This window comes from Staurois parvus, unplaced genomic scaffold (genome assembly GCF_062004578.1).
Source record: "Staurois parvus isolate SC_StPar_1 unplaced genomic scaffold, SC_StPar_1.0 ptg000165l, whole genome shotgun sequence".
Taxonomy (NCBI): Eukaryota; Metazoa; Chordata; class Amphibia; order Anura; family Ranidae; genus Staurois; species Staurois parvus.
In genome coordinates, this window is record NW_028317961.1 from 12,505,079 (window position 1) to 12,522,333 (window position 17,255).

Genomic DNA, 17,255 nt, shown 5'->3' on the forward strand with positions numbered 1-17,255 from the left:
ACTGCCTACCTTATGTACCTGCAACTTGTTCATCTTCCTGATAGTCAAGCTGCTTTCTTCTGATATGCATAATTAGACTCTGTTAAGACCCATAAACACAATGACTCTCTTAAGCACCGTACACTCGATCAGAATATTGGACAAATGATTGAACCTTTTTTTTTGCATGCTTGTCTCATATTGAAAGTGAAGAGGTTACTATAGATACAAAAATTCTTGTACGACAGAAAGAAAGTTAAAAAGTGATGTAATGTATTTGTATTGTATTTTCAGACAAAAACTGTATTGATTAAATGAAAATCGTATGATCTGGTATCATACAAAAAATATTTTCGTGCTTGTCCCTTCAAATAATTTTGGACGAAAGCTGTGTACTATCAGATTATCGTATGATTGCTTCAAAAGTGGTATTTTTCATACGATTTTCTGATCATATGTACTATGCTTTACACTCTCTCTAACATGTTTGAACTATGTCTGATTTCTGAGGCCACCTCATGGATCTTGCTGGATTAACTGAGGGCAAAGGGTTTTAATTACCGCTGCTCCACTTCTTTTTCCTTATCTTTCAGCATCTGTTACCAACTGATTTTAAGATTTGAGGTGGTTTACAAGGGACATTATGAATGTACTATACTTTTCCATAATCAATAAAAATATATAGTATACATAATTTATTGTGGGTCTATGTTATGGAACCACAGGTTGTGCACTTCAGGCAGTGCAAATGGTTTGTTGGTCAGCAGAACAACATGTGTATGTTTTCTGTGTTTGGTTTATCCTCTGATGGTTATCTTTCTATCTACACAAAAGGCCAGTTTAAAGCTGGCCATAAACTGCAAATTTCTGCTGCTTCTGATGAACGGGCCAAAATTTGCTATGCAGGTGGCCCCTTCCTGTCCAACATCCTTTGATTGAAAATTTAAAAGTGCTGTGCCAGAAATTGTCAGTCAAACAGTGGCTGCAGCCAATCTTATGCAGCCAATGTGCAGGTATTCTGACAGCTAGAAGCTGTGGCTGTCAGATTACAATAGCTCAGCAGAAGAGATTCCCCTGTATGGATGGAGGAATCTGTTATTAGTATTTTTTGTTCGACCTGCAGGCTGAAAAAAAAGCATCTATTAGGGCTCATGCACACTGTTGCTCCTAAACTTACTTTTTTTTTTGTCTAAGTTCCTGAACACACCTCAATAAAAGCCTATGTGTTTATGCTCACATAGGGTTTTACCAGAGTTTAGGAGCAGCTTCATTTAGAGGCAGTATAATGCTCCTCTTCTGAACGTAGAAGAATCATGTTATGGCAGAAAAATGCTGGGCATGGCAAAAACGAATACAAATGTGGCTAAACCCATGTTAATGCTAGGCGTGTTTAGCACTTAAAAGCATTATTTCATTTCAATGGTCAGAATAAGTTATTATTCTGGTCAATTAAATTAATTAATGCCCAAGCGCTTGACATGGTTTAACGCGGTACCCATGTTTACAATTTCCGAGCGTTTTTTTGCTGCCAGGTAAAAGGTGTCTGTGTCTAGAGAGTTGGTTTAGAGAATCCAGTGTGCATGAACCCTAAAAATTATATAAAGTTCATTTGGATACAGTGTTGCTTGTGTAATTTTCAGTCAAACTACACTATATTGTCGAAAGTATTAGGACGCCTGCCTTTACACGCGCATGAGCTTTAATGGCATCACAGTCTTAGTCCTTAGTCAACTCTTCTGGGAAGGCTGTCCACAAGATTACGAGTTTGTCTATGGGAATGTTTGACCATTCTTCCAGAAGCGCATTTGTGAGTTCAGGCACTGATGTCAGACGAGAAGACCTGGCTTGCAGTCTCCACTCTAATTCATCCCAAAGGTGTTATATCGGGTTGAGATCAAGATTCTGTGCAGGCCAGCCAAGTTCCTCCACCCTAAACTCATTCATCCTTGTCTTTATGGACCTTGCTTTGTGCACAATCATGTTGGAACAGGAAGGGGCCATCCCCAAACTGTTCCCACAAAGTTGGGAGCATGAAATTATCCAAAATGTCTTAATATGCTGACGCCTTAAGAGTTCCCTTTTCTGGAACTAAGGTGCCAGGCTCAACCCCTGATAAAAATCCACACACCATAATCCCCCCTTCACCAAACTTTACACTTGGCACAATGCAATCAGGCAAGAACCATTTTCCTGGCAACTGCCAAACCCAGACATATCCATCAGATTGCCAGACAGAGAAGCATGATTTGTCACTCCAGAGAACGTCTCCACTGCTCTAGAGTCCAGTGGCGGCTTGCTTTACACGTCTGCATCCAATGCTTTGCATTGCACTTGGTGATGTAAGGCTTACATGCAGCTGCTCAGCCATGGAAACCCATTCCATGAACCCCTGTACACAATGATGTACTAATCTGAAGGCCACATGAAGTTTTAGGTCTTTAGCTATTGACTCTGCAGACAGTTGGCGATTCCTACGCACTGTGCACTTCAGCATGTGCTGACCCTACTCTGTAATTTTACGTGGTCTACCCCTTCGTGGCTGAGTTGCTATTGTTTCCAGTTGCTTCCACTTTGTTATAATACCACTAACAGTTGACCGTGGAATATTTAGTAGCAAGGAAATTTCATGGATGGACTTATTGCACAGGTGGCAACCTATCACAGTACCACGCTTGAATTCACTGAGCTCCTGAGAGTGACCCATTCTTTCACAGATGTTTGTAGAAGCAGTCTGCGTGCCTAGGTGATGATTTTATACACCTGTGGCCATGGAGGTTATTGGAACACCTGAATCCAATGATTTGGAGGGGTGTCCCAATATTTTTGGCAATACCGTGTATCATGACACTAAAAATATTTTGGTATTATCTCTGTATTATATTGTATTTTTATTTTCATATATTCACATTGTGAACTTGAGGAAGGGCAGGTCCGCCCAAAACTGTCATTCTATTGTTTCACAATGTGAATGTACATTAAAAGCAAGCTAGAAAAGGGTTCTTGGTTCTGCATCATCAATTTGATTGAGAATTTAGTGATTTACCAGAGATTGGGAGGCCATCGGATGCACGTGCATGGTTTGTTAATCTTTAAATACTTGCAACTTACCAGTTTTCAGACACAGACACACAGTATATTTCTGTCTGTCTGTCTCTCTCTCTCTCTCTCTCTCTCTATATATATATATATATATATATATATATATGTACAAATACAATAGCTATTGTTGAAGTATCTTGCTTGTTTTCCCTAAAAACAATAAAAAGATGTTCTACTGATCTACTGAGAGGTCTTCCAGATAACAAATTCCTTACTTGATTTTTTTTTTTAATCTGTTCAGTATCTCCAGCCATTAGATACTGCAGTGTTCATCAATCCTTTAAGTATCTAATCTCTTTGAAAATGTGACTTCTTTACCTTAAGGCAGTGTCCTGACTGTGACTGGGTTAACCATTTCTGTTTTGCTGCAGTATAGTTATTTAATCTTAGGGTAGCCTAAAACTGTAGATGCCTTATCAAGAATGACACATATAATAGGTTGCATTGCTTGCTTTTTTGGGGACATGTGTAGCCATCTTTATAACCTTAGCTTTTTACTCAAGACTGATTGACTTTCTGTACAAGATTGCATGTTTTGCTTGTCAAAGCTCTAACTTTATTACTATTCACATTCATTAAATGTATTTTTCCGTATTTCTTCGTAAGTGAATTATAAGATGCGGCCTATCTTTAATAGATGATAAGCTGTGTTGCTTGTATGGTTGAACCCAATCAATATCATAAAACTGAAGCCATAAGACTGACTCTTACAATGGACCCCTCTCCTAAGACGGTCAACCAATCAGGGTGCAGTCGGACAGTGCCAAGGCTGTGGCCTAGATAAACCATCAAGGGGTACTAAATGTCAGGCAGCCCTGAAAGACGCAAACCTGATTCTCTCCTGACCGGAGAACCACATTCCATCTCTATCTCCAATTTACTTATTAGTTGTAGAAAATGGATTTCTTAAGTTGCCAGCATTGGGACTCAAGGAAGTGATCCCTCCACCCTGAGATCTTAATAATGAACTGTAAGAACTGAGGAATACCAGATGTGGACACAATGGCCTCCAGTTTCAACAAAAAACTGGACAAGTTTGTGACTAGGTCCAGGGATCCTCTGGCCTTTGCAATGGATGCCCTGGTGATTCCTTGGTCCACGTTAAGGCTGGTGTGTGCATTCTCTTCAGTGAATATTTTACCTCAACAACCTTCCGCAAGAGGAAGAACGGAGTCTGATGATCTTCATGGCTCCCACTTGGCCCAGCAGAACTTGGTGCAGAGACATACACAGACTTCTGGTAGGCTTCCTGACACAGGCCCATCTGTTCCACCCTGCTTCTCAGTCACTGGCTTTAACAGTATGACCATTGAAACTAGGGATGCACCGATATATTGTCCGCTGAAAATTACTGACTGATTATAGGGTTATTGGCATTTTGACAATAGAAAAAATAGGTGCTGATAATTGCATGCTGCATCCCATAGAGTTCAATGCAAAATTGTGTTCCTTTGACTTCAATGCAAAAATGCCCCTAGTGACTTCAATGCAAAATCGCATCTCATAGGCTTCAATGCAAATACACCCTCTAGTGACTTCAATACAAAATCGCTTCCCATAGACTTCAGTGGAAAATCGCACCGCATAGACTTCAATGCGAAAACTCCCACTAGTGACTTCAATGCAAAAAACAGCAGCCACATTAATTACTTGCCTACTGGGCACTTATATCCCCTTCCTGTCCAGGCCAATTTTCAGCTTTCAGCGCTGTCCCACCTTGAATGACAATTGATGACAATATGATGAGAAGACACTGATGATGCTGCACTGATAGGCAGCACTGATGGGCGGCACTGACTGGTGGCACTGATGGGTGCAACTGCTGGGCACTAATGGGGGCACTGCAGGGCACTGATCAACAGTGCCAATCTGCTCTGTGACAGCTGCCGGTTATCGGCAGTACTTTCCTCACACTGTGACAGCGATAACCGGCAACAGTATTTACTCCTTGATCTGCCGTGTCATTGGACACAGCTGATCACGTGGTAAAAGCCCGCTGTGATTCACCTTTTACCTTATCACGTGATCAGTTGTGTCCGCAGGACACAGCGTTCATAGAGATCACCAGGGGCGTGTGGGAGGACATCATATAACGCCCTCCCAGAACTGGATAACCGCGCTGTAGCCGTCATTTCGCTATATTGAGGTTACCAAGTGGCTAAAAAAACAATGAGTTTCTTACACCTCTCTACTGGAATTTTGGACCACTCTTCTTTCCCCAACTGCTCCATGTCTATCAAATTGGAAGAGTTCCTTTGTCCAGCTGCTGTTTTGAGATTTCTCAACCGGACTAATGGTGGAACACAATTCCTACCAATGTCACCAATGATGGGGCATAATTCCTCTAAATGACACAAATGATAGGGCATTGTTTTCTCCAACTGATTCATCCTCTACTTTTGATGGCCACAGTCAGGCCCCCCTAAAGTCTGAAGGACAGTAAACCGGCCCCTTGTTTTAGAGGAATAACAATGCTGCCTTTGTACATTTTAGCACTCTGCATTTAACAGTAGCTCATTTTGCACGTTAGCCTGTAACTGAACAGTGTATTGCACGCTGCATTACAAAAGTACAAAAAGTAAAAAACGTTAACTAACTGGGTTGTAAATTTTTATTTATTTCCACATTGTTTTTTTTTTTGCAGTTAACCACCTACTGTCCGGCCATTGTGTATAAATGGCCAGACGGTGGCAGTGCAGGGTCGGGTGGCTGTTTTTAAATGGCCTCCCCACACCCTGCTTGTGCGTGCTCCCTGGGAGCGCACAGCACCACGATCCGGTGCCCGCTGTTTCCTCCAGACACAGTGGAACACCAATCGTTGAACGAGACCTCTGTGCGAGGTCCTGATCATGTGATCACTGATTGGCCAATCAGTGATCACATGCAGAGTAGTAAGCAAGATGTCACTGCTGACATCATTGCTTACTGCGTGTGAAATCTGTGAATGATTACAGAGGTCACATGGTACAAGGCTATTCACAATAGCCTTATACCATGTGACAAGCTGTGACCAATCACACCTCACACAGTAGTTCTCAATGGCTGCAAGAATGCAGCTAGAAAGAAGGAGGAATGATTGCTTTTACACCCATATAGGCTGTAAAAGCAATCGGTGTAAAAAAAAAAAAAATCTTCATCACCCCCCACAAGTAGTACAGTGTCACTATGGTACTGCTAGGGTGACAGTATGTAAAAATAAATAAATAAAAAAAATGTAAAAAAAGTTTAAAAATTATAATTTTGGTTATAAACTAATTTGGGGTTTTTTTTTTTTTTTTTACTAAAAAGATAACGGCATACATTTTGGCCAAGATTTATGATGAAATACTATTTATTTGCAAAATTTTATAAGAAAAACACTTTTTTCAAAATTTTTGGACTTTTTAATTTACATAGCAAAAAAAATAAAAATCCCAGTGGTGAATAAATACCACCAAAATAAAGCTTTATCTGTCTCAAAAAATGCTAAAAATTTCATATGGGTACAGTGTTGCATGACCGCGCAATTGTCATTCAAAGTGTGATAGCACTGAAAGCTAAAAATTGGCCTGGACAGTAAGGGGGTAAAAGTTTCTGGACTGGAAGTGGTTAAGGTAAAATAAATGATTATTCCCTAAACATTCTCTTGTTAGATGTACAAAGAATCCCTTGGTGGATGGGCAATATCTTTTATCATTTGGGTTTTGTTGTTTTTCACATATACAGTACAGGCATAAAGGTTTGTAAAAGCACACACACACCACATAAATTTTGCAGGACGTATAGAATTAAAAGATAGTATAATTTTTTTACATCCCATAAGAGTTGTACAAATGATTATCAAAGCAATATTTTTAAATACCACCTTATTTTTAAAATACTAATGGAACACCTCAATATAGCATTATCCCCAAAATCCTTACTAAATATAAAAGATCAAATTGTGCCGAGCTAATAAATAACACACGACAGTAGATGCAATATTTGTGTGATTTTTTTTTTTTTTGTTTGAAACACTGAAATTGAAGTTACACAAAACTCTTGGATCCACAGCAAACATGCACACTGCTCCAAGGTGAGCCAACACAAATGGCAAGGTCTCTGTAACTGGGGTTCTCGCCTAGTCGCAGCTGTAATGTATGAAACAGAAAAAATCCGGATCGCCACACTCCCAATGAAAGATCAAAAAAACACCTTTATTCAATCAAACCATGAAAACCACACAGATGTACAAACCGGAGGGTGAAGGCTTAGGGGTCAGCCTTGTACATGCGGCCTAATGGTGTACATGTGATTTTAGAATTATAGTTTAATGTTGAAATTCGCTGTGCATTTGTTGAAATAAAAGAAATCTGTCATGAGGGAAACACAAAGGCTAGTTACCTGGCCTTCATTCTATCTTCAGAACTTTAAAGTGGTTGTAAACCTCAGACATGAAATATGAACAAAGCATATTCTTCTATAGTGTGTACTTGTCTCAGGAGCACTAAGGGATTTATTTACTAAAGCTGGAGAGTGCAAAATCAGGTTCATTTCTGCATAGAAACTAATCAGATTCTAACCTCAGCTTTTTCAATTAAGCTTTGGCTGCCTCCAGCAGATTGACAGCCTCAGCTCTGTTCCTGTGTGGTGTGTGAAGGGGGGTGTGTTTCTTCCTTCCAATCAGCTCTCGGAGCTCTCCTCACTGAGCTCTGCAGAGTGTAAATTCAGCTCTCTGCCTCTTTTTTCAGCACTTTTAATGGATTTAGAGAAGCGAAGACTGCAGACAGAACAGTACAACTTTTGTAGGAGGATTTGTTTGTAGGATGTGTATCACTAGACGATAGTCCCTTCACTGGGCATATGTAAGGGTGTACAACCACTTTAAGTCACTTACTTAGAAAAAGTATGTGAACAGTGGCTTATAATGTCTCTCTAATCTGAACAACTGTCTTGAGTCAGTGACCCAGAAAGTACCAAAGATTGGCGGGGTCCAGTGAGGCTTTTGTAAGTATGAGGGTGACTAGCACATGTTTTAGAGAGTTGGGGAAGATGCCAGTAGAAAGGGAGAGATTGACGATATGCGTTAAAGAATGAAGGATAGAGCCAGAGGGTGACCATAGTATTTGCTAGGGAACAGGGTGCAGGTGGTTAGGTGAGCTTTAGAAAACAGTTTACCAACCTCCTTTATAGTAGCTCGGTTAAACAAGGGTAAGTATAGATTGTGCAGGTGGACAAGGAGTGTAGGGTGAGGGAGATATCTGTACAGTGGAGATCTCGTCACGAATTGTATCAATTTTATTTTTGAAGTGATTAGCGATCTGCTGGGCAGTGAGTGAGTTATTGGGTGGAGGTAGAGAAGGATGAAGTAGATTGTTAAAGGTAGAAAAGAGTTGATGGGGATTGCGTGAGAGGGTATTAATGAGAGTGATAAAATAGGTCTGTTTGGCATGGTGGAGACAAGAATTATATTTTTGAAGGGCAGATTTATATTGGTTGAAGTCTTTGCTGGGTCTTAGTCTTACACCATAAACGCTCAAGAGCACAGCTACGTTTTTTGAGGCATCTGGTATTGTCTGTTTGCCAGGACTGTAGCAGTCGGGGCCTAATTCTGTGTGTAGTGAGGGGGGCCAACATGTCCAGGGTGGATGACAGTGAACTATTGTAGACAGAAGTGGCCAGGTTGGGGCAGGACATGGCTGAGATTTTGTCATAGAGACAATCTGTTGCCGAAAAAAGAAGAGAAGGGTTAAGATAACGAAGGTTTCTACGGGTAACTGTTTGGTAGTTGGAAGACAAGGAGGAGGAAGCCAAGGAGAGAGTGAAGCTAATAAGGGAGTGATCAGAGAGTGTAAGAGGAAAATTGGTGAGGTTGCAAGGAGTGCATAGGTAGGAGAATACAAGGTCGAGGCAGTTACCATTCGAGTGAGTAGAAGCATGCGTCCATTGCTTTAGGTCAAAAGAAGTGGTTAGGCTCAGACGTTTAGAGGTAGCAGGAGTGTTAAGATTAACAGGGATGTTGAAATCACCAAGAATAATAGTGGGAATTTCAGAAGAGAGAAAGTAAGGCAGCCAGGCAGAGAAGTCATCAAGGAAGCTTGATACCGGTCCAGGAGGACGATAGATCACAGCAATTCTTAAAGAAACTGGAGAGAACAGACAAATACAGTGAACTTCAAATGATGAGAGGGACAGATAGGGAGGTGAATGAAGGATCTGAAAAGTGCTTTGAGGGGATAGGAGGATTCCTACTCCACCTCCCTTCTGTCCACTAGGCCTGGGGAGTGAGTCCAGAGGAGACCACCATGGGAGAGGGCAGAAGGAGAGGGAGAGTCAGATTTATGAAGCCAGGTTTCTGTAATTGCAAGCACGTTTGTGATAAAAAGGTCATGGACAGAGGTGAGTTTGTTACAGACAGAGCGGGCATTCCAGAGGGCACAGGAAAAGGGGAGGCTGGTTCTAGGAAGAATAGGAATAGTAACTTGATTGTGTGAATTGCGGCTGGTGTTGGAGGATAGGGGGTGCTGGATGTGTTGATCAAAGGAAAAAGATGGCGGACCAGGATTTGGGGAAATGTCTCCAGATGTTAGGAGAAGCAGAAGGGTGAGGGAGGTAATATGGGAGTATGACTTGTATGGAGGGACAGGTTCCAGTGTCCTGGAGGTTTTGTTAGTGTGTGGGTTCAGAATTTGCAGGAGTTGATAAGTACAGTAATAAGGTGAAGAAAGGAGTGAGGGTGATATATATAAGCTGTGGGGTGGAGAAGAGGGGTGAAGGAGAGAGAGTTTGAAGAGAGAGGACACAACTGTGAGAAGGAGGAGTAGGGAGTGCATGTTACAGAATGGAGATGAAGCAGACTGGATAAGAGCTGGATGGAGAAACAGGTCACCTGTAGTCTGATTAGTATTTGAAGTTGTCTGCTGTTCTTTCTCTCTTTGTGCATTCACTGAAGTGCAGAGCCGAAGGAAGGCCAAAATTTATACTGAGGTGGGTGGGGGAATTGCCAATTAATCAATTAGGAATGCTTAGTAGAGAAAGTATTAAAGCCAGTACTTCATCATAACAAATAACTGGCATTCCCAATAGAAGGTCAGCAAAAGCAATCACTGTATTGCTTTATTGACAGATAATATTGAGTTTATATAAGTAGTTTTATTCTGAATGTGGTTAGCAGGACCTGGAGTAGAAGGGTTTTTAGGGTTTCCCCTTCAAATTATGTACTTTTTTCCAAGAATATTTCTGTTCTTTGTAATCCAACATTAACCCGCTTTCTTTTTTGCACCAGCACCCTGTACTCCTGCACAGGAGCTGCTTCATAGATAGGAAGACTGACAGTGTTCTTAGTTGCTTTAGAAAATGAGCCACAGTGTACCTAAAGTGAGAATTTAAGATGCATTCCAGGTCATGGTATATTTTTACATTGATCCAGCTTGGACCAGTGTAAGTATTTACAGTATATACCATACCTGGCCAACGCCTCTGGAAATCACAACTCTAGTGATCCACACTTGCTTCTGGGTCTCATTCTGAACCAACAGCCTGATGCATTCTAAACACAGGAGGTTGGCCTTTTATCACGCATGCCATTCAGACAATGCTTCAGTGATGTTCAGCTTCCAGGGACATCGGCCAGATATGGTATACACATAGTTACATTGGTCCAAGCTGGACCAATGTAACTATGTAAATAGATACCATACCTGGAATTCATCTTTAAATCTTTGCACATGACCTGCACTTGTCTAACTGCTTTGTGTGTGTGTCTATTACAGGAGATCAGACCTTAAGGATATGGGATGTAAAAGCGCCTGTTTCTAAGCTAGTTATCCCAGCACATCAAGCAGAGATTCTAAGTTGTGACTGGTGCAAATACGATCAGGTAAGTTGAATGTATTACATGTCACTTTTAGACACAGCTTCCATTCTTTTTGCTACATTTTAGCTTACATATGGTCTTTATCATCAACATGTTCTTAGGGCAGCATGGTGTCCTGCTTGTGGGAGCAGCTTGTGATCCACAATAATGTTTTGTTTATATTGCCCTATAATATGCCCACTTGAAGACCAAGCCTTTTCTAACACTTTTTGTTTACATGTAAAAAATCATTTTTTTTGCTAGAAAATCACTTAAAACCCCCAAATATTAACCATCTCCCAGCCGCCATATAAATAAATGATGGGCGCAAGGTGGTTCTCTCGTTCTGGGAGGACGTCATATCATGTCCTCCCATTCTAACCTCCCATGCGCGGCCCCAGGAGCGCATGACGATCGGCAGTGCGCTGTGTCCCTCGGACACAGCAGATCACCAATCAACGGAAAGAGCTGAATATTTTGGCTCGGTCATGTGATCAGCTGTGTCCAAATAGGGAAATGCCAGTTATTGGCATTTTTCTCCTCACGAGCTGTCACGCTGACAGCTCTTGAGGAGAGGAGAGCCGGTAATCGGCATTCCTCGGAGGGGACATGTGCACTGATCATCAGGGCACTGATGATCAGTGTGCCCGGATGATCAGTGTAGCCCCAGCAGTGCCACCTGTCAGTGTCCATCAGTACCAGCTCTCAGTGCTCATGCATGCCACCTGCCAGTGCCTATCAATGCCACATATCAGTGCCTACCAGTGCACATCAATGCCACATATCAGTGCCCATCTGAGCTGCCTTTCAGTGTCACCCATTAGTGCCAGTCAGTGTCACCTATCAATGCCAATTATTGCTGACAATCAGTGCCACTTATCAGTGCCAGTCAGTGCCGCCTATCAGTGTGCATCAGTGCCGCCAGTCAGTGCCGCCTATCAGTGCTGCTTTTCAGTGCCCATCACTGCAGCCTCATTAGCGCACATCAGTGAAGGATGAGAAAAATCACTTATTTACAAAATTTTATAACAAAAACTAAGAAAAAACTTTTTTTTTTCAAAATTTTCAGTGGTTTTGGTTTAAGAAAAAATAAAAAACCCAGAGGTGATTAAATACCACCAAAATAAAGCTCTACCTGTCACAAAAAATGATAAAAATTTCATATGGGTACAGTGTTGCATGACCGCGCAATTGTCATTCAAAGTGTGACAGCGCTGAAAGCTGGAAATTGGCCTGGACAGGAAGGGGGTATAAGTGCCCTGTAGGCTAGTGGTTAATGTTGCTGTAGGCCTCTTGGTAGCCTCCCAGACCAGTTTTCTTCTTGTCTTTTCATCAATTTTGGAGGGACATCCAGTTCTTGGTAATGTCACTGTTGCGCCATATTTTCTTCACTTGATGATGACTGTCTTCACTGTGTTCCATGGTATATCTAATGCCTTGGAAATTCTTTTGTACCATTCTCCTGACTGATACCTTTTAACATCTTTAGCATTGGAATGTCATGTCTTTTAGATTGTAAGCTCGAAAGAGCAGGGCCCTTGACCCCCTCGTGTTTTGTTTTGTTACTGTATTGTCTCATGTTCTGTCCCCCACTATAATGTACAGCGCTGAGCAAACCTTTTAGTGCTATATAAATACTGCATAATAATAATGTGTATTGTATTGCTACTTCTTGTCATACGTTTGCCTGTTTTTATGTATCATGCTTTGTTTTACATTTGTATGAATTTAATAAACGCAGCTGTTGAAAAAAAATAAATTGTCAGGAAAAACCTACTAGAACAGCTGAACTTTATTTGGCGTTAACAATAGGCACTTTAAATGATGGCAGGTGTATACTGACTCCTGTTTAACATGATTTTGAATGTGATTGGTTAATTCTGAACACAGCTACATCCCCAGTTTTAAGAGGGTGTGCACACTTATGCAACCCCATTATTTTATTTTTTTATGTTTACTCCCCCCCCCCCCCCCCAAAGATTTGTTTGTTTTTCAATTGAGTTGTACAGTTTATAGGTCACATTAAAGGTGGAAAAAGTTCTGAAATTATTTATCTTTGTCTCATTTTTTTACATTACACAAACCTGACATTTTAACAGGGGTGTGTAGATTTTTTTATATCCACTGTAAATGTCTGAAAAGTGTGGCGTACATTTGTATTGAGCCCCCTTTACTCTGATACCCCTAACTAAAATCTAGTGAAACCAACTGCTTTCAGAAGTCACCTAATTAGTAAATAGAGTCCACCTGTGTGTAATTTAATCTCAGTATAAATACAGCTGTTCTGTGAAGCCCTCAGAGGTTTGTTAGAGAACATTAGTGAAAAAACAGCATCATGAAGGCCAAGGAACACACCAGACAGGCCAGGGATAAAATTGTGGAAAAGTTTAAAGCGGGGTTAGGTTATAAAAAAATATCCCAAGCTTGAACATCTCATGGAGCACTCTTCAATCCATCATCCGAAAATGGAAAGAGTATGGCACAACTGCAAACCTACCAAGACATGGCCGTCCACCTAAACTGACAGACCGGGCAAGGAGAGCATTAATCAGAGAAGCAGCCAAGAGGCCCATGGTAACTCTGGATGAGCTGCAGAGATCCACAGCTCAGGTAGGAGAATCTGTCCACAGGACAACTATTAGACGTGCACTCCACAAATTTGGCCTTTATTTAAGATTGGCAAGAAGAAAGCCATTGTTGAAAGAAAGCCATAAGTCCCGTTTGCAAGAAGTCAAACAATGGAACATGGTGATGGCAGCATCATGTTGTGGGGACGCTTTTCTTCAGCAGGGACAGGTAAAGGGGGTCAGGGTTGATGGGAAGATGGATGGAGCCAAATACAGGATAATCTTAGAAGAAAACCTGTTAGAGTCTGCAAAAGATTTGAGATTGGTGCGGAGGTTCACCGTCCAGCAGGACAACGACCCTAAACATACAGCCAGAGCTCCATTGGAATGGTTTAGACCAAAGTATATTCAAGTGTTAGAATGGCCCAGTCAAAGTCCAGACCTAAATCCATTTGAGAATATGTGGCAAGATTTGAAAATTGCTGTTCACAGATGCTCTCCATCCAATCTGACAGAGCTTGAGCTATTTTGCAAAGAAGAATGGGAAAAAAAGTCACTCTCTAGATGTGCAAAGCTGGTAGAGACATATCCAAAAAGACTTGCAGCTGTAATTGCAGCAAAAGGTGGTTCTACAAATTATTGACTCGGGGGCTGAATACAAATGCACGCCACACTTTAAGATATTTATTTGTAAAAAAATTTTGAAAACCATTTATCATTTTCCTTCCACTTCACAATTATGTGCCACTTTGTGTTGGTTTATCACATAAAAATCCCAATTAAATACATTTACGTTTTTAGTTGTATCATGACAAAATGTGGAAATTTTCAAGGGTATGAGTAGTTTTTCAAGGCACTGTACCTTGTTTTTTTTTGTTTTTTTTTTCAGAAGAAATTGAGCTTTTCCTTTGAGCGGTAATGGAAATGGATTTCTTTTTATTATCAAAGGAAAACTGGCACAAAAGAGTAAAAAAAAAAAAAAAATTTTTTTTTTTTTAAAATGTAGCGAATACCATGACCTAACACCAAAGAACAAATAAATTCTGCTCCTGGTGATCGCAGTAATTACACACATGTGCATGTTATTTGTTATCTGTAGCCATAGTAGGGTTCAGAAATCTACCTAAAACACACTGACACTGTCACTATCTGACACTAATGATTCACTGACCTTTGAATCTGACCATGACACTTGGCCCTAACCCTGACACTGACCTAGTTCAAAACTTGATATAGTTGTTTTATATTTTTATTTGTTTTTTTAGTGATTTGCACTTTTTTTTGCTTTACAATTTTCTCCTCTAGCAAAGAGAAAAAAATACAGTATCTTTTTATCTACTCAAGAGGAGAAAACAACACAGAGTTGGGCTGTACAGTGACTGATCACTGTGATAGCCAGTCAGTACTGGTTCACATATATGTGGATTGGATGTGTTTTGAACCGCATCCAATCTGCATGACATGTGAAATAACTTTTCTTCCTATGGTGCCTGCTCACATATATCTGGTGCACTGGCAGTGCAGATTCAATGCAGTTTGAAAAAGAGTCATGTACGATTTCTGAGCGGTGCCTTCAGGTTCAGGTGTGGATTACAGGCTATTGACTTCTATGGGAACCATTTCTAAACCGCATATGTGTGAACAGAATAAAATCCTGATCCAATCCTGTCCTGAACCTGATGTAAACCTGACCTGAACCGCTGAGCAGCTGCTGTGTCTATTAGCTGTGTAACCTGAGTTTCATTCTGCAACACACATGTGTGAATCAACTCTCAAGTGATCGGGAACCAGGCCTCCCATTTCCCAATTGTTAGTAGGAATGTTTGGTCTCTGTGTTGGGAGTGGGCTGTGCAGCGCACTCTCAGCACAGACACAGCACTACATATATGTTGGCCCCACAGATAAAGACCCACTTCCGTGAGGCCTCATATACATACGCTCATTGGGAAGGGGTTAAGACGGCTGAAAAAAAAAGTATCTAATTGTGAATTACTAGAAGAATGCCCAGTGAGTAGATTCAAATGTTTTATAAATAAAGTACACTAGTTCTTTACCCCTTTACGGCTGCATCACACATATATGCATTGTCCAAGAAGTGGACTTGAATCCTAGCGCCGCATATATGTTGTGACGGACGCGGCGTCGGAACCCCAGCCCTTCTCACCAACTCGTGACCGAAGGACTAGCCAATCTAAAACCACGCTGTCACGTGCGTAACAATGCCACGCTCAGCTGCATCCTGCACAAAGATTTTCTAGCTAATGGACCACAATCTATATACCGCAGCCTGAGAGCGATTGTCACTGGGTCAGGTTAATTATGCAATTAACCCTTTAAACTGCCACCACCACCTTTTCATACAGAGTAGGAGGAAACTCGCCAATCTTAGCAGTGACACTATGATGTTTGAATAAGCATCTGTATACACACTGTCACCGTCGGCAGATGTATGCAGAAGTTTAAAACACACAGTAGCGCTCTTCAGAGACAGGGATACTTAGTTTGCATTAAAGAGCTTTAGAAACAGTTCAACACTTTTCAGAAAATAGGATTTATTACTAAAAAGGTCAAAATGGTGCAATAAAAATATTTACAGAAAAAGATGTAGCCGATATATATAAAATACAGAGAGCAATAACACAACAGAGAGATAACAGAAAGAAGTTTAGGGAGGTAGAATACTTGCCGTCAGCCTTGGTTTAAGCAGATCAAGGTCCTGAACAAAAGGGTACCGTTCTCCCAAGTTGGTTCCTGATGTTAAAAAGGGAAAATTCTTCAACTTACTGCTCCAAGCATAACAGCCTTTTTTCTAGGAACTCAGCAGGGTGTCTCCTTAAAGCAGAGAACCAATCGCCTCATTTGGGGAGGGATGTTTTAGGCGGGGAACTCAGGCTATGACCAAATCCCTCCCAAGTTATACCATGGTCAATAACCTTCCCTAGGCACATGTAGCCACTAGTAGATTAATATGCAGAATGATATCCTGAACGTCCAGACATCAAATATATCATACCTTACTATTTCAGCTAGAACTATATGGCTTTCTGCTCTCCTGTAGACTTTAACTAGGGGTGTAAGATATCTGGCGACTTGCATTAAACTGAGCTGTCCGAATATATGCTTTGTTTCATTGTAATTATTTCCTATCTTAAGATATGAAATTATATGGAAAAGTGGTTTTAAATAGGATGTCTGTTTTACTGTTAGCCTGGAATGTTTTTCATGTTCAGTGAAGGACTGGTTTATAGCTTTACGATCACCTCCAAGCAAGAGTCTCACAGACATACTGGGCCCAGGCTAATTGGGGTTTATAACCATGAAGCTGTGCCTGATGCCTTGTGACCTCAGCATACACACAGACCACATTCCTGAGGGAAGGGGATTGGAGACAGAGAGAATGATACAAGATGGAGGATCTTTAGCAAGATGGATGACCGCGTCCATCTCTGTACGTACAATTGCTACATATGTGTTCTGTTTGTGCTGGAAGCATGCTCGATCACACTTCCAGCACTTAGACCAAGCTGTCAATGACTGCTTCAGGTCTCTGACGATCGAGGACTGCAAAAATGGGCTCTCACAATGATCATTCACTCTGTAGCCCTTCCCTGTGTTTTTCACCTCTGAAGTGGAGAAGCAACAAACTTCTCTAGAAAGAGATACATTGTATCTTTTCCTCCTGCTAGACGAGAAGTCATGGTAATTGCATAAAAATATAAAGCTAAAGTTTAAGAAATATTTTTTTTCTTACTACTTTGGGACAGTTTTCCTTTCATAATGATACAAACTCAGGAGGT

General features: G+C 41.0%; 1 protein-coding gene across 1 annotated transcript in view; it reads left to right on the plus strand.

The window, feature by feature from the left end:
• Window positions 1-17,255, plus strand: part of PEX7 (peroxisomal biogenesis factor 7) — a 312,578-nt gene that overhangs the window by 80,169 nt on the left and 215,154 nt on the right. The window contains exon 6 of the mRNA XM_089676224.1: window positions 10,809-10,915. Within this exon, the coding sequence (XP_089532350.1) occupies window positions 10,809-10,915 (107 nt within the window). The remainder of the gene's footprint in view (window positions 1-10,808; window positions 10,916-17,255) is intronic.